The sequence below is a fragment of the Physella acuta genome, unplaced genomic scaffold (genome assembly GCF_028476545.2).
Source record: "Physella acuta isolate Inbredline_101_S28 unplaced genomic scaffold, ASM2847654v3 ptg000197l, whole genome shotgun sequence".
Classification (NCBI taxonomy): Eukaryota; Metazoa; Mollusca; class Gastropoda; family Physidae; genus Physella; species Physella acuta.
The window spans coordinates 184,514-207,269 of NW_026731716.1; the positions used below are offsets into that span (position 1 = coordinate 184,514).

At 35.8% G+C, this 22,756-nt stretch overlaps 2 protein-coding genes across 2 annotated transcripts in view; one reads left to right on the forward strand and one right to left on the reverse strand.

The window, feature by feature from the left end:
- The window catches only part of LOC131936956 (uncharacterized), a 63,666-nt gene extending 46,993 nt beyond the window's left edge, over window positions 1–16,673 (reverse strand). The window contains exons 1-9 of the mRNA XM_059294100.1: window positions 16,656–16,673; window positions 12,463–12,653; window positions 12,116–12,274; window positions 11,700–11,801; window positions 11,401–11,514; window positions 11,169–11,259; window positions 11,015–11,035; window positions 10,647–10,755; window positions 10,215–10,329 (exon numbers count right to left, since the gene is read on the reverse strand). Coding sequence (XP_059150083.1) covers window positions 10,215–10,329; window positions 10,647–10,755; window positions 11,015–11,035; window positions 11,169–11,259; window positions 11,401–11,514; window positions 11,700–11,801; window positions 12,116–12,274; window positions 12,463–12,653; window positions 16,656–16,671 — 918 coding nt within the window. The 5' untranslated portion in view covers window positions 16,672–16,673. The remainder of the gene's footprint in view (window positions 1–10,214; window positions 10,330–10,646; window positions 10,756–11,014; window positions 11,036–11,168; window positions 11,260–11,400; window positions 11,515–11,699; window positions 11,802–12,115; window positions 12,275–12,462; window positions 12,654–16,655) is intronic.
- Window positions 16,674–16,867: 194 nt separating this feature from the next.
- LOC131936990 (large ribosomal subunit protein eL24) lies at window positions 16,868–22,461 on the forward strand. Its single transcript, XM_059294162.1, has 5 exons — window positions 16,868–16,912; window positions 17,133–17,208; window positions 17,943–18,190; window positions 22,149–22,200; window positions 22,352–22,461. The coding sequence occupies exons 1-5, from the start codon at window positions 16,908–16,910 to the stop codon at window positions 22,433–22,435; spliced, it is 465 nt and encodes a 154-aa protein (XP_059150145.1). The 5' UTR covers window positions 16,868–16,907; the 3' UTR covers window positions 22,436–22,461.
- Window positions 22,462–22,756: the final 295 nt, after the last annotated feature.

Sequence of the window (22,756 nt, forward strand, 5' to 3'; positions counted from 1 at the left end):
TTTAAAAATCCATTTAATGATTTTGGTTTATTTATTTTGTTTCGTACAGGCTTTTGTTACAAAAACTCCGGATAACAGAATTAATAAGCAAAAGTAAGCGAAATAAAATATTCTTGCCCTAAGCGCTTCGTTTTTTTATTCATTTAAATCTTGTTGCCAATTCATTAATTGTGATTTTAACCATTTTTTTAATAAACTTTTTTTTTTACTTTAATGGGCAGGTTGAGAGAATAAATTGAAATAACTAAACTAAGACGTTCCTAATAAATTCTCAACTTGACGCGAATAATTTTTAAGATCGAAGGTGTCTTAAAAAAAATTCCCTAAAAAAAGCCGAAAGCTGACAATTTTCTCCACTCGACGGTAAAACTTGATTTATTCGAGTTTTAAAAATTGGCAAACAGCAAATAAAACCTTGACACGTGATTAAAATATAAAGCCATGGAACAGGGGGTGAGATGGTAGCGATAAACTGCGCTGATAAATCAACAGTGCGATCCCATTCGGAAGTTTCCTGAGCTATTTCGGGTAAGTTTACGACATAGATCACACTCAGGCCCACCGTACCTGACATGGCCAACATTTACAGCCATACTTAGATCAATTGAACACACTAACACTTCATAAACACTGACTGCAGAATTCCCTGTAACACTGTACTAAATTGTGGAATGGCATAGGCTAAGATCAACTGAACACACTAACACTTCATAAACACTGACTGCAGGAATCGGGGTAATATTGTACTAAATTGTGGAATGGCTTAGGCTAAGATCAATTGAACACACTAACACTACATAAACACTGGCTGCAGAATTCCCTGTAATACAGCACTAAATTGTGGAATGGCATAGGCTAAGATCAATTGAACACACTAACACTACATAAACACTGACTGCAGGAGTCAGGGTAATACTGTACTAAATTGTGGAATGGCATAGGCTAAGATCTATTGAACACACTAACACTACATAAACATTGACTGCAGAATTCCCTGTAATACAGCACTAAATTGTGGAATGGCATAGGCTAAGATCAACTGAACACACTAACACTACATAAACATTGACTGCAGGAGTCAGGGTAAATTGTGTCAAGGCATGCTACTAATACGTTGACAACACTTTTTAGGCCCAGCAAGCAAGTACAGGCATTAGTTATTCATGTGTTGGGGTGGGGAAAGTCAAATCACAGAGGAGGTATGTGTATAACAAAAGATCGAAAGTGAAACGGCCGGAAAAAAAACAGACCGTGGCCCAGATGAACAGCTGATGTGGAGAGCGACCTACGACAGACTGGCAGACATGGAAGTAGAAGACAGCATTCAAGTCTGGGTGGAAGATGGTGGTTGAGTAGACCAAAGCCCTCCATGGCTGTGGAGTTATTGGGATGGATGGATGTGGAATGAGGGGGGGGGGGGGGTCATAAAGAACAGTACTCTAAAAACATAACCTACTACAATAGTTTTCAATAACATGACAAATCATATTTTGATGACAATGTGTGGGGGTCTAAAAATAACCACTGAATATATTGCCATACGTCATTTAACTACACTAGATCTACAACAGGTACAAGGGAAGATTCCAGTCTATTTTCGGCGTCTTGTGCGTCTGCCGTTTGCCCAGACATGACGCCGCTGTGGTCGGTCTAGTGACTAACGAAACAATCACAAGTACAGAAGTTAACTGACTCACTCGATTAGCCGCCACGCCCCTCCAGTCTGCCACCAATGATGGCCGTTGTCAGACGGGGGATTTCAACACTGGCAGACGAACGACTTTTTGTTTATTTTTATCGTTTGGACCCCACAGACTGTTCACTTCCTTCCTCCAGTGCTAGCTGACGGAAGTATTGACCTGGATATTATGAATATTAACACACATTTCCTCGTAACACGCAGGATGAGACGATTTTAGCAACATCGACCCACCATTGCCTCCATGACAACCAGTAAACAACAGGGGGCAGCCATTTTGAAAGTACCGAGGTGAATAAATGTATTGCTAACCGTGCTGGTGTTATGAACGTGATTAAAAAGTATGGTATACCGACGGGGTCAAATAAAAAGAAATATCTAGGGGGGGGGGGGGGTTGAATAGTGGGGGATAAACAAGTCATTCTACAACGTGTAGATTTGTTGATCGATAATTTGACAACATCGAAGTGAATCCAGGGGCTAACACTAAAAAAAACATGTTTGTGGGTGTGCGTGTTTGTTGGTGTGTGTGTTTGTTGGTGTGCGTGTTTACACATTTCCACTCAAGCGACTCCCACGGTGCAGGCTTAGAGCGGAAACTTAAGGCTAAAAAATTGTAAACTTGTGGTGTTAACTGAACCTACGGGCGGTACTAAGGTATGCTGGGCCGGGTGTTCCACTTTTTACTGTGTTATCACTTTAACGGGACATGAGATAATTGGTACTGAACATGAAATGATTGCGTCTGAGCTTCACGATTTACACCTAAAAGCGGTGAGAAAGATGTAGCAAACAAAAAGCCATGCTTGGTGTCGAACCAACATCTACCAAGTGTCGGTGTACATAGCACCGTGGTAGGTGTCGAACCAACACCTACCAAGTGTCGGTGTACATAGCACCGTGGTAGGTGTCGAACCAACACCTACCAAGTGTCGGTGTACATAGCACCGTGGTAGGTGTCGAACCGACACCTACCAAGTGTCGAAGGGTGTGCATAGCACGTGGTAGGTGTCGACCTACCAAGAGATTGCAACCTATGCGTTAACTAAGCACCCAACGCAAAGTGACATCTGTTGCTGAGTCACATGACAATAAGCACCTAACCAAGCTAAACAAAGCATTAAGTCGAATGACAACCGCCATGAAATATTTTATATAACAAACGCCGCGTGTTTGCAACACTAACCACACAAACTAAACCACATGATAGAAAGCTTCTCACTCAGAAAGCACCAACCACACCACGCTAAACCACATGACAAAAAACTTCCCACTCAGAAAACACTAACCACATCACGCTAAACCACATGACACAAAGCTTCTCACTCAGAAAGCACCAACCACACCACACTGGAACATTACCACCAACCACACCAACCAAAACACACTGGAACATTACCACAAACCATCTCACCTTTCTAATGGACATGACGTCCAGACGTCCTACTTCCCTCTGCCAGAACCCTGACTGACAGACAGGTGAACAGACAGGTAAACAGACAGGTCAGCAGACGGGCCAACAGCCGGCGAGCAGGTCTTGCTCCATCTAACCTTTGTTACCACACAACGGTAACTTTGTGTTTACATACCTTCGATTAGCGACAATACAAGCCAAAGATTAGCAAGTCAGCATTTTTTCCCCTCATGTTTTTGTTGTTTATGTGGAACAATGGACGCCCTGTTGTGCCATTGTCAGACGGCCCAGTCCGTTTTACTTGAGTACACGATAGAGTAGGTAAAGAGCGGATAATGTTTAGTGCTGGTCAGGCCGTTTTACTTGAGTACACGATAGAGTAGGTAAAGAGCGGATAATGTTTAGGCTGATCAGTCCGTTTTACTTGAGTACACGATAGAGTAGGTAAAGAGCGGATAATGTTTAGGCTGATCAGTCCGTTTTACTTGAGTACACGATAGAGTAGGTAAAGAGCGGATAATGTTTAGGCTGATCAGTCCGTTTTACTTGAGTACACGATAGAGTAGGTAAAGAGCGGTTAATGTTTAGTCAGGCCGTTTTACTTGAGTACACGATAGAGTAGGTAAAGAGCGGATAATGTTTAGTCAGTCCGTTTTACTTGAGTACACGATAGAGTAGGTAAAGAGCGGATAATGTTTAGTGCTGATCAGTCCGTTTTACTTGAGTACACGATAGAGTAGGTAAAGAGCGGTTAATGTTTAGGCTGATCAGTCCGTTTTACTTGAGTACACGATAGAGTAGGTAAAGAGCGGTTAATGTTTAGGCTGATCAGGCCGTTTTACTTGAGTACATGATAGAGTAGGTAAAGAGCGGATAATGTTTAGTGCTGGTCAGGCCGTTTTACTTGAGTACACGATAGAGTAGGTAAAGAGCGGATAATGTTTAGGCTGATCAGTCCGTTTTACTTGAGTACACGATAGAGTAGGTAAAGAGCGGATAATGTTTAGGCTGATCAGTCCGTTTTACTTGAGTACACGATAGAGTAGGTAAAGAGCGGATAATGTTTAGGCTGATCAGTCCGTTTTACTTGAGTACACGATAGAGTAGGTAAAGAGCGGTTAATGTTTAGGCTGATCAGGCCGTTTTACTTGAGTACACGATAGAGTAGGTAAAGAGCGGATAATGTTTAGGCTGATCAGTCCGTTTTACTTGAGTACACGATAGAGTAGGTAAAGAGCGGATAATGTTTAGGCTGATCAGTCCGTTTTACTTGAGTACACGATAGAGTAGGTAAAGAGCGGATAATGTTTAGGCTGATCAGTCCGTTTTACTTGAGTACACGATAGAGTAGGTAAAGAGCGGATAATGTTTAGGCTGATCAGTCCGTTTTACTTGAGTACACGATAGAGTAGGTAAAGAGCGGATAATGTTTAGGCTGATCAATCCGTTTTACTTGAGTACACGATAGAGTAGGTAAAGAGCGGATAATGTTTAGGCTGATCAGTCCGTTTTACTTGAGTACACGATAGAGTAGGTAAAGAGCGGATAATGTTTAGTCAGGCCGTTTTACTTGAGTACACGATAGAGTAGGTAAAGAGCGGTTAATGTTTAGGCTGATCAGTCCGTTTTACTTGAGTACACGATAGAGTAGGTAAAGAGCGGATAATGTTTAGGCTGATCAGTCCGTTTTACTTGAGTACACGATAGAGTAGGTAAAGAGCGGATAATGTTTAGGCTGATCAGGCCGTTTTACTTGAGTACACGATAGAGTAGGTAAAGAGCGGTTAATGTTTAGTCAGGCCGTTTTACTTGAGTACACGATAGAGTAGGTAAAGAGCGGATAATGTTTAGTCAGTCCGTTTTACTTGAGTACACGATAGAGTAGGTAAAGAGCGGATAATGTTTAGTGCTGATCAGTCCGTTTTACTTGAGTACACGATAGAGTAGGTAAAGAGCGGTTAATGTTTAGGCTGATCAGTCCGTTTTACTTGAGTACACGATAGAGTAGGTAAAGAGCGGTTAATGTTTAGGCTGATCAGGCCGTTTTACTTGAGTACATGATAGAGTAGGTAAAGAGCGGTTAATGTTTAGGCTGATCAGTCCGTTTTACTTGAGTACACGATAGAGTAGGTAAAGAGCGGTTAATGTTTAGGCTGATCAGTCCGTTTTACTTGAGTACACGATAGAGTAGGTAAAGAGCGGTTAATGTTTAGGCTGATCAGTCCGTTTTACTTGAGTACACGATAGAGTAGGTAAAGAGAACTACAGCCTCAGGTGATGTGACAGACCCACAACCCCAATCCTGTGCCACCCCCCCCCCCCCCCTCCATCAAGAGAACTACAGTCTCAGGTGATGTGACAGAGCCACAACCCCAATCCTGTGCTGACGCCTGGCTTTGAGTGAACAACACAGCCGATAACTTGTAAATAAAGAATTACACGCGTGAACTGTCTAGTACTGACATAAAGAACTGTACAGTTATATATGAGTAACAAAAGAGATTTGTCTAAGTACACAATAAACAAAGCGTATGCAGAAAAAAAAACGGAACGACAAGAAAAGTTGGGGAGATCGACAGTACATAGATCTTATAATTATTTTATTATCGATCACAATGGATAAAAAATCAAGCGTGTTCAAGTTTCAACGGAACAAATGTTACTAACGACTCATTGGACATGCGCAAACGTTAGAACTCAGCGTTTTTATTTCGACTTTCGTTTAAAATTTAAAAAGAAACGTTTTATTGAGCTGTGCGGGGTCTTCAACAATAGAGGCTAAAACCAGGTTTGAGAAAAGGAAATGGAAAACCGGAGGGCATTGGATCTTACCAGGACTCTATTGGACGCTGGTCGGCTGTTGGGGGAAAAATAAACACGGAACCAACCTTTCACAAAAGTTTGAACAAATCATTCATTATGATACCAATCCAGATTTTAATCATACAGCGCATTCAAGTACAATCAATACAAACAGTATTTCGCAACCAATGTTTCAACGATCGATTTAGTGGGATGAAAAAACCAAAATAACAATAGACAAAAAAAAATGTGTTCGATTTTTAAAATATAGGGGAAAATATTACAGGGTGTAGCTTGGGGGAGGGGATGTGGTGGTGGGTTATGAGATGCGGCTCGACCTGCGCGATATTTTCCCTTTATATAAGAAACAAGAAGTTGCATATTTTGTAATAATAATATTAAAAAAATTCATTACACGTTTTAAAACATCGGAGCCGCACACATTTCTGGAAAGGTGACTACAAAATAAGATTACCCCTCCTGAAAACGACAACTCAATACAAATCTAACGCATCTTTAACTGCAGCGTTAAGTTCGCATGTCAGTCTGGCTCCGGCTTGCGTGTGACTCACTTGTCGGACGCCTGGAGTTGATTCTATGACACGATTAGATCTATTCTGGAAAGTCTAGTCATCCCGCGTCCTTGGATACCGCCTAGTTACCGAATTAGCATCAGAAAAGCAATAAATCACGCCACATCGCGGAAGTATGAGGGAACGTAAAATATGACCATTTTCACTTCTGTAGTCGGTTTAAATGGAGGAAGGGGGGGGGGGGGGCGGTCAATACTGGCTATAATTGTATTTCTAACATAAGGCTGGCCGCGAGTGACTACTGACTAACTATACCTAACAAAGACGGTTCAGATATGTGGAAAACTAATGCACATCTAGTTACCAGAGTATCGTATGTCTAGTTACCAGAGTATCGTATGTCTAGTTACCAGAGTATCGTATGTATGTCTAATTACCAGAGTATCGTATGTCTAGTTACCAGAGTATCGTATGTCTAGTTACCAGAGTATCGTATGTATGTCTAATTACCAGAGTATCGTATGTCTAGTTACCAGAGTATCGTATGTCTAGTTACCAGAGTATCGTATGTCTAGTTACCAGAGTATCGTATGTCTAGTTACCAGAGTATCGTATGTCTAGTTACCAGAGTATCGTATGTCTAGTTACCAGAGTATTGTATATCTAATTACCAGAGTATCGTATGTCTAGTTACTAGAGTATCGTATGTCTAATTACCAGAGTATCGTATGTCAAATTACCAGAGTATCGTATGTCTAGTTACCAGAGTATCGTATGTCTAGCTACCAGAGTATCGTATGTCTAATTACCAGAGTATCGTATGTCTAGTTACCAGAGTATCGTATGCCTAGTTACCAGAGTATCGTATGTCTAGCTACCAGAGTATCGTATGTCTAGTTACCAGAGTATCGTATGTCTAATTACCAGAGTATCGTATGTCTAGTTACGTCTGTAAATGTGTGCAGTGAGGTTTACATGAGACGAGAGATCTACGGACCACAGGTGACATGTCATTGGTCATTAGCATCAGTTCCAGGTGAAAACTGGCTGGGATGATTGCATTATGAGAGCCATCAGTGCCTTAACACCGCTACACAAAGATTCTGTAAGTTCACTGCTACATGTAGCCTCTTGTTAGTTCACTGCTACATGTAGCCTCTTGTTAGTTCACTGCTACATGTAGCCCTTTTGTACTTAATGAGAGTCAAAAGTTGCCCTATTACCGCTATCCAAAGATTCTACTAGTTAACTGCTACGTGTAGCCTGGTGTACTTAATTAGAGCCAGTTTGTGCCTGTCCATCCACATAGAGAACCTGTGTTAGTTCACCTTTAGATGTATGTCGTGTTTTGTTTGGGAATGGCTGTGTGAAGAACTCGATCAAACAGGTAATTGATTAAATAATTCCTAGAAAATGATCGCTCTGATTTTTTAAACTTGCCTAGTCACGTCCAACCCCACTCCCCCCCCCCCCCCCCCCCCAACAGCTCCACCCAACACCCGCCCCATTTTGCCGTCTGCAACAAAAGCATTAATGTGATAAAAAGTCAAAGCCTGGCCTTGAGAGAGGAAAAAAAAAGTTCCGGTATAGAAATTTTATTGAGGCGTAACGATCGAGACAGGTTGGTACATGCAGGGCAGTGGGATTTCCACCAGTCGTTCATCGGTAGGGTAGGGTTGTTTTGTCTTAACGGTGAGGGGTGGGTTTTTATATAGGCTTGTCTCAAATATAGGGGTGGGTTTTTATTTAGGTTTGTCTCAGAGATAGGGGCAGGTTTTTTATATAGGCTTGTCTCAGAGATAGGGGCAGGTTTTTATATAGGCTTGTCTCAGAGATAGGGGCAGGTTTTTATATAGGCTTGTCTCAGAGATAGGGGTAGGTTTTTATATAGGTTTGTCTCACCGATGACTGATTTTTAGGGTTTGTATTAATAGTGCGTGGTAGGTTTTTAGGTTTGTTTCATCGATGAGGTACTTTTTTTTATTTGGGGGGGGGGGGGGGGAATTGTAAACTGAGTTTCTTCCATGCATCGCTTGGGGAGCCCCCCCCCCCCCCCCCGAAGAAAGTCTACCGCCCCCCCCCCCCCACCCCAACGAAATAGAATTTTATATAGAAAACATATACTTTTACCATTGTCCGCCACCCCCACCCCCGGAGAAAAAAAGTCTGGAAGATACACCGATTGTAAATGGTAGGTTTTTAACGGTGGGTTTTAGTGAGGTTTGAATGGGTTTAAAAATTAAAAGTTCCTAATTCAATGAACGAATTGACAATGGCAATAAAATAACTACATTTAAGCTCTGGTCCTGCCCGAGACACCAATTATTTCAATTATGATGAATTTATACTCCAAAACGATAATTTTTTGGGAACATAATTTTCTTCGGGAGCCTTCTGAAAAGCCAGACGTTGCGTGGTTGAATATTAGAAGCCCACTCTTCAAGTTCCCCCCCCCCCCCCTTCATTACAACACAATGGCAGCTGCTTTTAGTCTACTAGTTGCCCTTTCTTCAGTGCAAAACGTCTGTGTTGATTTGTTACATGATTCACCCTCCATTTTCTTGAAATTATCTCATATATTTATTGTGTATAAAAAAAAATCAGTATATCTGTCTTTAAAAAAAAAGTATATAAACACCGCGGGAGCCTTTTCCAGCTTATCATAAATCCAGTCGATGACGTCACGCTGGTAAATTGCAGACTCAAAGCATTGCGAGAATCAACCATTACTTTAACCCCACAGGCTTTGGTTATCACGTTTAGTGGCAACAAGGGAGAAAAATAGGTTCCACAACAGGAACTTGGGTGTACTATATCCGGCACAGAAGGGGGGGGGTGCAACAATACACGACAAAAGTACCTGAGTCCATGCTTTAATCAACAACAAAAGTCTCTTTATATTTTGCTACTTTTTGCCTTGGTGTCACCCCCCTAAATGGTGTCACCCGGTGCGGTCCGCACCCCCCCCCTCGCTACACCACTGGTCAGAATGGGTGGCATGTATTCCATCTAGCGCTAAACGTTATCAAATATTTCGTCAGCTATACAGAGATTAAAGGGAAGTAACCAAAGAAATAAATACTTGTACTGGGTTATCTAACCTAGTTGGTGTGATTCTGATTACTTCCCAATGAAAAATCTATGTAAATTAACTAAAATATTATACAATAAAAATTTTACACTATTCAGCAATGTAAAAAGAGTTCAGAAAATAATTAAATATTCCATCTTATTTCAAGTAAAAAGTGGGTTTTTGCTAAAGTTTTTCTAGGTTTTCAACAGCTTATTCATTTAATAACAAACAATCTTGAACTTTGAAAAACCTTAGACAAAAAAGAGGCAGAAAAAGAAACACAAGTCTGTGTAGAAGGAAAGAAATCTGAAAAAAAAAATCTGAAACTAGAACTCCCCAGCACATGCACTATTTTTTACCAATAGCATTTGAGTAAAATTATAGACTTTAATTTGTTTAATAAACATGGAAAGGAAATGTATTCTTAAATGGTGAAACTCTAATACATTCATTTGCACATAGAGATATATTAGGGAATCATTGTTTACATAGTATCATGTAAATTTGATGAAATATTTCCGTCATTTCATGAGTCTATAAACTCAGAATTTGTATTAGCACACAACGTATTTATTGCATACTAAATGTTTTACCCAAGAAATCACTTAAATGCAGCTTACAGTCCCCTGTTAGTTAGGAGTTAGGCTGTGGCACTGTGTGCCCCCCCCCCCCCATGCTGAGGAATGCGCTTACCTCTTCTGTCTCTGTCAGTGGACAAATGCTGACCAGATATTCCACCAGCTGTGAGTGCTCACCAGGGTGGAAGTGACGACCTTTGCCCTGACTGTACAGCCATTCTCCCAACAATCTACAGATAAAGTATACTACATAAAAAGTATACAACATATAAAGTATCACATTATTACTGTATTTCACACCAAACAGTACATTACATAGAACACCACAATTCATTCAACACACTTCAATGCATCATTTCACACTAGCATAGTTTAACTTTTTGTTAAATTTTTATTGTAAGTTAGTGGTTCACAAGCATTGTTTTTATGGCTTTTATTTGAATATTGTTAAAAACCTACATAGACTCAATTGTTAATTTTTTTCTGAACACTAACAAGGTGATGCTACAAATTGCAAACTACTAATTAAAATTAAAGTAAATCTTACTTTTCTTTCTCTGTCAAAATAAAGCCATCAACAATCTCCACTGCAGGACACCAGTTCCAAATAAATGGATAATAATCAAATTTTGTAGTCACAGTTAAGTAAAAATATTCTTCAAATAAATGGATAATGACCAAATTTTGTAGTCAAAGTTGATAAAAAAAATTGCTCAAATATTAAGTAAGAAACTTAACTAGCACATCTTCTGATAATTAATGACCAAATATTGAGAACATATAAAGAAAGTAAAACAGACAAAAAAGATATGAGTAAAATAAAGAAAAGTGAGGTATTTTTTCAGTTTTTCTCAATAAAGTGTATTGGAGGCTAATTATGATTAGCTAATCCTTTAATGAGGTGGAAATCAATACTAATAATAGTAGGATAGGCTACTATTTAACATTAGTTAAACCAAAAAAAAATATATAATAAATAATAATAATAAATAATTTTGGTTTAACAATTAGAGAAATGGATATTTGTTATTTTTTGTCTGTCCTAAAAGTCAGGTAAACAATTAAATACAAGGATATTTGTTATTTTCTGTCATTAGCACACATGGATTATCAGCAATGGACAGTTGTTGCAGGTGTGATAAGCCAGTCAGGTAACTAATCTGGTTAAGGAAATAAATAAATAGGCACTTAAAAATTTTAGTTAATTATTTTATTATTAGGTTATTGTTTAAAATTATGATAATTTAAGATTGTTTAAAATACCATAACAAAATTTAAAAATTAATCTAATATGAAAGTACCTCATTTAAATCATAAATGCTGTTTCCTGCTAGGGAAAGTATTGTCAGACTGGGAGGGAGACAAGTGGCTGCTGGCTTCAGCGATGAGATGTCATTGCCATGCAACAGTAAGGTCTACAGAAATAAGAATGGCTTAGTGGCTTATAGCTCACAAACAAAGTAAGAAAGTTATCCCTTTTTGATCTGATGGCCAATAGAAAGGGTCATTTAACTTTGGTTATTATTTAAAAACTCAAAGCAAAAAACAAAATGGTGATATTTTTAATCTCACAGTCAACCACACAGTGTACGAAACTAACCTTTAGCTGAGCAAAGCTGCTGAGATCTGATATGTGATTGATGTCATTACCAGATAAATCTAAGTAGTGAAGCTTCCCTCCCTTGGGTAAATGTTCGATCATCTGGTGACAAATATATTTATTTTTATTTCAAAGCAGTTTAATCACATTCATTCTTTGTTTCAAAATATAACCAGTGTCCCTCTTCAAGTCCATACAACAGACTGAGTTAAAAAGAAAGTATTGACAAAATATAATTATTTAATAATTTATTTATTGGCAGCTTTCAATCTTTTGTAAACACAGAAATTTAGAACAAGCAATACACTCACTACACACACACAATCAGTTCTATAAGGTAATCACTAAATGAGTTTGTATTCTAAGAATAAACAAATATTAAAAAGTTGGTGTGCCTATGTAGGAAAAAAATGTACCTTAATAGAATTAGAGGATAAGTCAAGCCACATTAGCTCAGTCAGTGTCTGTAAATCTTCAATGGCCACAATACTGTTACCAGACAGACTCAAGACAGTAAGTGACTGGAGTTTATGGAGGCCTGACATCCTCACAATGTGATTGTTCACTGCAGAAAGCTAAGAAACAAAAGTGCAAGTTTAAATCAAAAGGTTAATTAGGTTCAAGTAAAAAATGTGTTGAGCTTAGAAATGTGCCATGGTCATATTATTTTTTTTAAATTATGTATAGTTCAAAAACAAATTTCAATTATTTAAAGAACAGGGTCTATTTGTATCTAGGTAAAAGTTAGATAAACTAGATTTACCTGAGTAAGTCCACAACACTGTTCTAAGCCATCAAGTTTACTTAAGTTGTTGTTGTCCAAAATCAAAGTTTTTGGCACAGCCCCTTCTGGCAATTGAATAGATGTTAAGTTTTGGCCTCCAAGATCCAGCACCTCGGCATCGCCTTCCTCTGGTTCACTGTCTTCAATGTCCGTCATCTCTATTTTATTTTCTAAACAAAATAAAAATTCAACTAGAAACAGATATTAATATTATAAGGGAAAATATATTACCCCCTACCACCTCCAAAATTTACCAATTCTTTTGGTGATGATAAAATTATCTAAACAGATAACTGTTTAGAAGGCATTGTCAATTTGGCATATATTAACTTTCTGTCTGATGTACTATTTAAAGGGAAAAAAAGGTCAAGCTTAGCCTAGCTTTATAATGACTGTAAAAGAATTAATTGGCATGTGACCAGATTTCATTATTAATTTTGTTATTTATTTTTTAAAAATATTTTTTTTTGGTTTAAATTTGACAGAAGCATCTTGTTTATAGATCTGGCTAAAAATTACCAGGATTGATTAAAACCTATAAAAAAAGTATGATGAATAATCTCATTGCCCAATTATGGCTATCCTTGCTCTTTGGCCCCTTCTGGTATTGGTAAATTGATTATTTTAGTGGTGGCATCACAAGTGGAAAATTTAAAGGTAGCTCTATCTTTTAAAATTCAACTAATTGTAAATGGATGAACCAAGCAAGACTGATCTCTGTTTAAAAATGGACACTTAGTATTTGATGTAAACTTGCCTTTAGCACATTTTTTAGGACCAATAATTGAGAATATTAAGCAGAACATAAGGTATTTAATGCTTTTTTGACAACACTAAAACTTGTGACAAATTATATGTCTAACTAAAATTATTTCATAAATTTTAAAAAATCATCAGGAGAAAAATATATTCAATAAAAATAAAACTTGATCGCCATGTATTTGAATTGGAAGAAATCCGACAGATGACACATTAATGCTGAATAGTCAATCGTATCACAACACTCGTTAAAAATAACCTATCATATCAGTCATAACATTATGGTCATTTAAAAACAAATGCATTTTTTCAAGTATTTTTCTAGTCTACCGATAAATTTGGATGATTAAAATTAGAATCAAATTAAAAGTATGTAAATAGTTTTTCCTGTTTAAGTTGACCAAAAATGAAGTTTAAAATCTAAGGTGACACTCTACTTACAGATTGACAGTTGTCCCTAAAACATTTAGCCACTTTGCACCATGTCGCTTTCTCTATTTTTAATATTGGGCTGATAACAGTTTAAACTGGGAATGGATTATTATTACTCATCTATTTTAATAGGCCTATCATTAAGCATAATTAATAATAATTAAATCTGTGATAATAGTGATTATTGATAATGTGATAAGGTTCCAACTGGGAATAGGCCTAGCTAGATAATTTAATATATTAAATAAGTATACCTCAGTAACCTGGCCTTTTCCCATTCAAAATAGAATACTTTTAAAATAGGTCTATTTATTATTTAAAATTACTTTTATAAGTTTAATTGATAGGCCTAAAATTATTAATTTAGTCTAAGATTTCAGTATTAAAAATTTTTTTAAACTGTAAATTGACTCCTCAGTTAAGCCCTTCAATTCACAGCTTCCTGGTTTGTTTGTTTTGATGCCACCTCACGGCCCATTACTAAAATGGCAACCAGTTTTGCTTTCACTACGCGGTAGAGGGATAGAACTAATGATTATGAAGCCATTGTCAATTTTAGAAAGCGGAATATCTGAACTAAGTCTGTTATTTAAGAATTGTCAGGTGTACTTTTGACATAATTTCTTTGTTTGTCTCACAAGCAGTGCCTTAGTGAAAGTAGCTCTATGTATTCTTGTCTTTCAAATCAAATAACTCTAAAATACTGCTTCGATACCAAACAAGCCTATGTGAATACTAAACTTGAAAACATTAATTTAACACACATTACAGTAAACCCGTAATAAATTTTGTATTTATAAGATGTGTTAAATGTAAATGATCACCACTCAATAATAATATATGCTAAGTTGGCTTAGTTTACTAGCGTGTTAGCTATTATTATTGGTACATTTTTATTAAAAAAATTTTTTGAAATTTTCATCAAAATGCCTAACTTCTTAGTGGACTTTCATTTCAATCATTATTAATTCTTATGTTATAATCTATAGCCTATATATAATTCTCTTCTTGGAGACGACAGAAATCACCAAGCTGTAAGCGTGCTCCCTACCACCCCCACATGGTCTGGTGAGCTGTGGTTCACGATAAATGTTTACAATTGTAGAGCCGGGTTTAGTGACGGCTATTAGGGGCAGATAATTTAGTTTGAAACTATTTTAAACTTAGGGGAGGGGGTGGGGAAAGTAGCGGGGGGGGGGTATCATCCTTAACGACCTACTGATAGTGTTTTAAAGCAAATATTTTCAGTGGCAGCGTTGGTACTGTCGAATTCACAAATTATAAATTACTGGAAAGTAGAAAATAAAACAACAAAATAGCGGCGTATGATATGCCGCGGGTCGGCTCGTACTCGACGACCGTCGACGTAAAAATAAAAATTTAATCAGGAATATATTTTTTCTATTCTAGATTCTGTGTTAAGATAAAATAAATTTGGGACCATTGTCTTTTAATAGTAATATTAAAGGTAAAACTCCATTTCAGCGTATTTTATTCCCCGTTGCTTGTTTACCTCCAGTTGAGCGTATTTTATTATAACAACCGAAACACACCAAAACATTAGGAAAACACGATTTATTTTTTGTATTGTATTTCTGTTTTCACAAATGAATAAAATGAATGTTTAAAAAACACGACTTGTTTATTTGTATTGTATTTTTTTAAAAAAAGGCATTTGTCTCATGGTGAAACTGATACACTGTTAATCATTCTGTTTTATATTTTTGTATTTATGCAATAAATGTACAAACTCTGTGTTTTTTAATTTGACAGTTTTGCTAAAACTGAAAAAAAAATTTACTATAGAGTTGTATGTTATTTAAATTCATAGTAAATCTACCATCCTTCCCTTTTTTGTATGAGTAAATTTCTGACTTTTAAAAAAAAATTGATGTGGGGTCGTCCATAAATGACGTCACACTCGTAAGGGAGAGGGGGGTCAGCAATTTTGTGACGATGTGTGATGAGGGGGAGGGGGTGGGGTTTCAGATGGTGTGACGTCCCTTTTTTTGCATTATAAAAAAGCAATGTTAGAAAAACAAGTTTTAGCCGTTATTTCGCGTTTTAGAAAACGGTTTTAATAAATTGTAATATGAATTGATCAAAATACTCTATGTTGACAGAGTTCTGACAAGATTTTGGAAAAATTATCGATGTTTTAAGAAAAATTCAACAGAAATTTTGAGGGGGGGGGGGTTGTAGGCTGAGGTGTGACGTCATTTTAGGGGGGGGGGTCTGACTTTTTGTGACGACGTGTAACGGAGGGGAGGGGAGAGGTAAAAATCGTAAAAAAGCGTGTCGTCACAAAAAGCAAGACCCCCCCCCCCAAATGACGTAGCACCATCTGAACCCCCCCCCCCTCATCACACACCGTCACAAAATTACCCCCCCCCCCTCCCCCTACGAGTGTGACGTCATTTATGGACGACCTCTAACATTATTTTTTTTTAAAATGACAACGTGAGTTGTCACACTTTCTCTAACACTCCAAGCCACCCCTCACCAAATTCCACCCCCCCCCTCGGCCCACTTTCGGCAGCAGCATCATTGTGCCTTTTAATACTTTTATTCAGTTTAGTTGAAATTGGAACACTTAATTGTACAGAGTGTGCATCTCTATTTTTGTAACCAACAAACAAAGCACTTCAGTCAGTCCCTTTGTTGTTTTTTATTCATTTGTTAAAACAAAAATACAATACAAATAAATAAGTCGTGTTTTTTAAACATTCATTTTATTCATTTGTGAAAACAGAAATACAATAGGCCTACAAAAAATAAATCGTGTTTTCCTAATGTTTTGGTGTGTTTCGGTTGTTATAATAAAATACGCTCAACTGGAGGTAAACAAGCAACGGAGAATAAAATACGCTGAAATGGAGTTTTACCATATTAAATTACTATTACTTATGGTGGTAGCTTTTATAATAGGCTTCAGCTGTGATATCTTTTTACACTAAAAAATTTTCTACTTGGTTGTTTACCTTCGCGATCGGCCATATTGAATTGTTTTTATTTCGCGGTTCCTATAGTCACGGTCCTAATATTTCTAAATTAGAAATATTCTAAAGTATTAAAATTTATGAATAATTTTAATACATAATTTAGAAATAGTGCATAGTAATATATAAAGATATAATTTATGAAGTTTTAAAATTTAATGACCATAATTATTTTTATAAAACATTTTCTGCTGCGTGACTTGTGTTGTCCTTTCTGGTTTCCGGTCGTCTACAATGAAGTACGGGAAGAGCATCTTAGAAAATTACCTTTTTTTTCTATCTTAATCCATCTTATTAAATTTTTAATACTTTTTACTTTTTTATTACCGTCTGCATTGTCTACGAATTATATCATTTATTTTTATATGTATTATAACAAAAATTATAATAGTTTAACGTATTTTATGCTTAGAGTATCGCAGGTCTAAACTAGATTCTAAATGCTATTATCCGTTTCAGGATCGAACTTTGTTCATACAGTGGCCTCAAAATCTACCCAGGCCATGGCAAACGCTTGGTCAAGGCAGATGGCAGGGTATGTATTGAAAGCATAGATACTAGATACAGAATCTAGTTAAAATTTTCAATTAAAGTTTAAAACCCTTGAAATGATGTTGGTTCAGATGTCATGGATGCAAAGTGATCAAAGTTCTTGAGTTGAAACTTGTCAAAGTCTAAATCTAGACTTGATTTTTCTATTTTAAAGGAGAATCTAGATCTAGCTAGGGGTATTAGGTCTCTCAGTTCAAGGAATGATAATAAACTTGGAATTTGTAATATATTGGGATGATTTGGGCAACTTTTGCATAGCTAGTATTTTGTTGTTACGCTTTCCAAAGTTGTAGTACTGACCAGAGACTGTCATGGGTGTAACATGATTAGGCCTAAATCTTGGTCAGTTATGGGTTGATATTAGGCCTATAGCTAAAACGTTTCAAGTGTCAACATTATCACGGTCTGTAAAGGCGGTCTTCCCTGAGATGGATGAAAGTACTGCTAATTGAGAAAATGTTTTGAATGGAATTTTAGTTTTGGGACAGTTGTATAATCCATTGCATATAATCATGAATAGTAGATGTTTGTAATGTATCCTACCAAGAGATTAAATGTATAGGGAGTTGTGCTATTGCTCGTAAGTCTAAGAGCCTAATAACCCACTTCATTAAGTAAGTCATTAACTGTTTTGATTCTTAGCACGACGAACTTTTTTAGCCTGTATTTTCTTTTCACCCATGCATTATTCAATTCTGCAATAACTTTCTTTCCCAGACTTTTCACTTTTTGAGCCACAAATGTGAGCGCTCACATGCAATGAAACGCAACCCTCGTAATATCAACTGGACTGTGCTGTACCGTAGGAAACACAAGAAGGGTCAAGTTGAAGAGATTTCCAAGAGAAGGTCACGTCGCACTCAAAAGTTCCAAAGAGCTATTACTGGTGCTACTCTTAATGATATTTTGGCAAAGAGGAACCAAAAACCTGAAGTGCGCAAAGCTCAGCGTGAGCAGGCCATCAGGTAGGTTGCTGTTAAAATGTCATCCCCATTCAGAGTCGCCTGTTTGCTATTATTCCTTGCAACTTTAGTTTGTGTGAATTCATTTAGTTTTTTTTCCTTTATTTTCTGTTCCTAGTCTTCAATTGCTGGTACTTAAATACACATGGCGTTGCTTATGTCAATGCTAACCCCAATCCTAGTCCGACCATATGCCTAACCCTGATTTCTAATCACAACAAACACACCTATTTTTGTTGGGCGAGTCTATTATCAGTATCTACAATCTTCCTTAACCATTAATGTCCCATTCATTCTACCAAAACTCCACCCATGACGGCCCAATGTAAGGAGCATAACTCTGTATGATCAAGTGAATAGTTTCACAAAATATTTGTTTTTGTCTAAATGAAATTGAAAATTAAGATAAAAACTACTGCTTAATGTTGGGAATAAACCTGGCTTTCCAACAGTATTAAATAGAATATATTATATTCGGTAAAAGTACAGTAAAAAAATAAAAAATGTCGGAGAAAATTCAAAACAGGTCATTTTCGGTAGTCAACTTTATTTATTTTTGTCTAAACAACTAAGCATCGAATTTAACAGTTAAATATCAATTTGGTTATGTTTAAGATAAATAATTCATAAAATACATGCCTAGATACGTTTAGAGTAGGGACTTGGATGAAATTTCATTTTAAAAAAAATAAAAAATGTAGTAGCACCAGTTTATAGAGCTCATTTAGACAAGAACAAAGATACTTTTATTTTAATTTTAGCTCAAACGGTTACGAAGTTATGAATTTTTAATGTATTTAATTTTCGGGTTTTTTTAATATGGGGTTTTCTCAATTTTTTGCTTCCCTACTTTTTTGGATGCGAACTAAAATCTGTGTAACTTTTTAAATAGCAGGTATTTTTTAAAGAAAATTCACTAAGATCAAGCTTATGATATCAGTAAAAGAGTAAGATAAAAATAATTGAATTGGATGAGAATGATCATAAAAAATAATGTTAACAAAGAGGGTCACCCCCCTAAAAATTTTTAATAAGCGTCTTTGATAGGCTACACACAATCTGTTGGAATATCTTATGGAATATCTTACTGAAAATTGGCCTGAATAGTGCCAACACTGTATACATTAACAGAAAGTCAAAATATTTTACTTAGCTTATGTGGTTTTATTACAATGTTGGACAAAATAAAAAAGTCATTTTTATTCTGCGCAACTACTTTTTTTGCAAGAAAGAAGTACAATGTTGAGCTGATTTTAGATTACTTTGCTTATATGCAAGAGATATTGTAAACATGAACATTATTATATACTTTGATATTTCCTTTGTTCAAATTTGATTTTAAAAATATTTTATTTAATGAAAAAGGGGTTTAAACTCATATACCCCCCTTAATTTTAAACAATAAATTCTGCTATAGGCAACACATAATCTGTTGCCAAATTTTTATTATATGGAATATCTTAATGAAAATTTGCCTAATTGGTGCCAACATTGTATACATCCACACAAAGTAAAAATATTTCACTTAGCTTATGTGGTTTTGTTACAATGTTGGTCAAATTTAAAAAGTCATTTTTGTTCTGCGCAACTACTTTTTTGCAAGAAAGAAGTACAATGCTAAACTGATTTTAGATAACTAAAATGGTATCTAAATGTTGTCAATATGCTTGATATTTCATCCATGTTATGTGTATGTTACATAGAATTGATATAATTTAATTTACAATTATTGTTGAACAAATAATTTAATAATTGAAATGATTTTATATTGGTGGAGTAATGATCACCATTTAATGTTAAAGGTAAGTTTTATAATTTAGAAACATCTGTCATATATTTAAGTGACATCTCATGCTGTGTGGATAACATGTTTAAGTCTGTTAGCTTGTATCACTTTTTTACTTTAAAAAATAACACCATCAATGATTTAAAAATGAAATCTGATTAAACATCTACTGAAGCTGTGTCTCCTCTGGCTGATAGCTTTTAGAACTAATAAAAACCAGCAACATCCATTCTTAAGTGGACCTATTTCTCCTTCATTGAAGTTGCTTATGAGTAGATCCACATCTTTTGATTCTCTATCCCCTTGTGAACTGGTACATTTTATCTAGGGCCAAGACTAGTAAAAAAGCAACTGAGATGTATACTACAGCAAAAATACAGTAGTATCATATGTACTTCAAATAGGCCTACAGATGAAGACAGAACATTGTACAAGGATTGTAGTAATTTAGTAATAAATCTAAAACGAACAAAGTCCTAGAGCTATAAAGAAAATATAGGACTCCTAAAATGTTTGAATATTAGTAATATTGGTAATAAAAATTCGCTTGAAAAGCAATCAAAAGGCTATATGTTTAATATAGAATTACCCTATTGGCCTATATTTTATAGACCAAATGATAGGCAAATGGAATTTTATATTAGATTCTAGATCTAGGCTTATATCTGCTATATCAAGCTTTAAAATTTAAGAAAAATGTGGAAAGTACACAAGTTACTATAATGATAGCTAATATAAAATACAGAACTCATTCAAGAACAATATAGATCTATATCTAGGCCATACAATTAAAATGAAACAATAATTCAACTTGAAAAATTTCGCAGAAATCTATTTTTAGATCTAACTCAAAATTACAAAAAAAATGAATCTAAATAGAAAATATGCGCACAAAGTCAACAAAAAATCATAGTTTTATCAATATAAAATATAATTCTATAATTTAAAATGATTTTAAAGTCAGATTCGTGTGGATGTTGCTGGATTTACAAATCAATTCAATTGAGAGCAATGGCGTCATTAACAACACAAGTACACTTCCGGTTTAAACCTCTGTCTTTCCCGGTAGTCGTAAAATGGCTTAAGCCTATACTTTCTAAACTATTTATAAAAAAATACTTTGCTATCGATTAACATTATGAAAATTTACACACATAAAGAAAAATGGTGATTATGGTCGGAGGGCTTTTTATTGGCCTTCTTTGTTAGTAAGTTTTTATGGTACAAAGAGTTTTACGTAGCCAAAGTTTGGCTCCAAAAATCCATTTTCACCTTCAACAAAATCTCAAAACAAAAATACCGTAACATATGAAATCCATTTGTTTTTCAGAATCAGTCATCAAATTATTAGTAGCATCGGCGATTTATAATAAAAAAAATTTTTTTCGATCATCGCCCGCGACCGCACGGCTAAATCGACGAAACTCGGTATGGACAGAAAACTCTCGTTTTTAGTGCCTCAAAATCTACGTCATCCAAGTCCCTAGTTTAGAGGCATTATTTTATTTTATTTTTAACATTAAATCTACTAAAAAAAGGACAGATGAGTCTAAAATTTCGAGATCGAAAGAAGATATTATTTTTTATCTTTCAAAAGCGCCATTGAAATTATAAGACCGGAAAAGGATGGTGAAACTATCCGACTTCCTGTTTAGTTAAAAATTAGGATTTGTAGGCCAAATTTTAATGAAACAAATTTAATTTTTCTATGCGTATTTTAAGCGGGCGGCAGCGGGCGTTACGGGACATTAATGGTTAAACTGGAATCTTACCTGTGTAAGCCAGCTTTTTGCTTCCCAGTAGGTGCAATTCTTTGATATTATGGTCACTATCTTGCATAATCAGGTGGCTTTGTTTTCTTATCACCAGTACATACTCTGTATTATTACTGGTATTATTCATTTTTTAATGTCTTTGTAATTATTAATGCTGCATGTGTATGTCACAATTAGTATTACTATTAATTCTTGCTAAATCCTATACATGTGCAAATCTCCAGTATAAATGTCCAGTTGTCTATTTTTTAAAGTAATTTGAAGTCTTCCATGTTACTGTTAAAATGTCTGGCATGAATAATTTTTAATGCCTTTCCTCTTAGGTAACTCAATATATCTTTTAATACATTTGACTTTGCCAGGCACAAGTATTAATTTAAGTATTATTTGTGTTCTCTAGAGCATACAAAGAGAAAGTTAAAGTAAAGGAGGCCCAGAAAAAGACTGTAAAGGTAATTACTTTCAAATTGTAGTGTTTTGTCCTTCTCGTTTTATGTGATCAATCAGTTTGATTTGTGATTGTTAGGTTTTGAAGTAGGGGTTTTGTTACTGATGCTTTGTTAGTGCAACAGTTGTATTGACTTTGTGTCTTTAAATTTTCAGCCTGTACCTACCAAGCAACCTAAACAAGCCAAGGCTCCTAAACAACCTATGGCCAAAGCACCTAGAGTTGGTGGAAAACGATAGATAATGAAATAAAGATTTGCCATTTCTTTTTGCCTTTTTTTTAGTTTTTTTGGTATGTTAGTGTGTAGCAGGATTTTATGCACAGTGGCCTCCTAATACAATTGCTTGGGATAAAGCCTGTTATGTAATACATATGAATTATATTTTTAGAGACTTGAATATTTTCAGTACAATAGTATAGAAATATTTGAGTTACTTCAAAACATTTGTACATTAGATAGTCCATCATAGTACAGACCTTTATAATTTATTTTTTCGCTAGAAGGTTACTTTCAACCTTGGATTAATAATAAATCAGATGGTGTTAGTTACCTCACAATT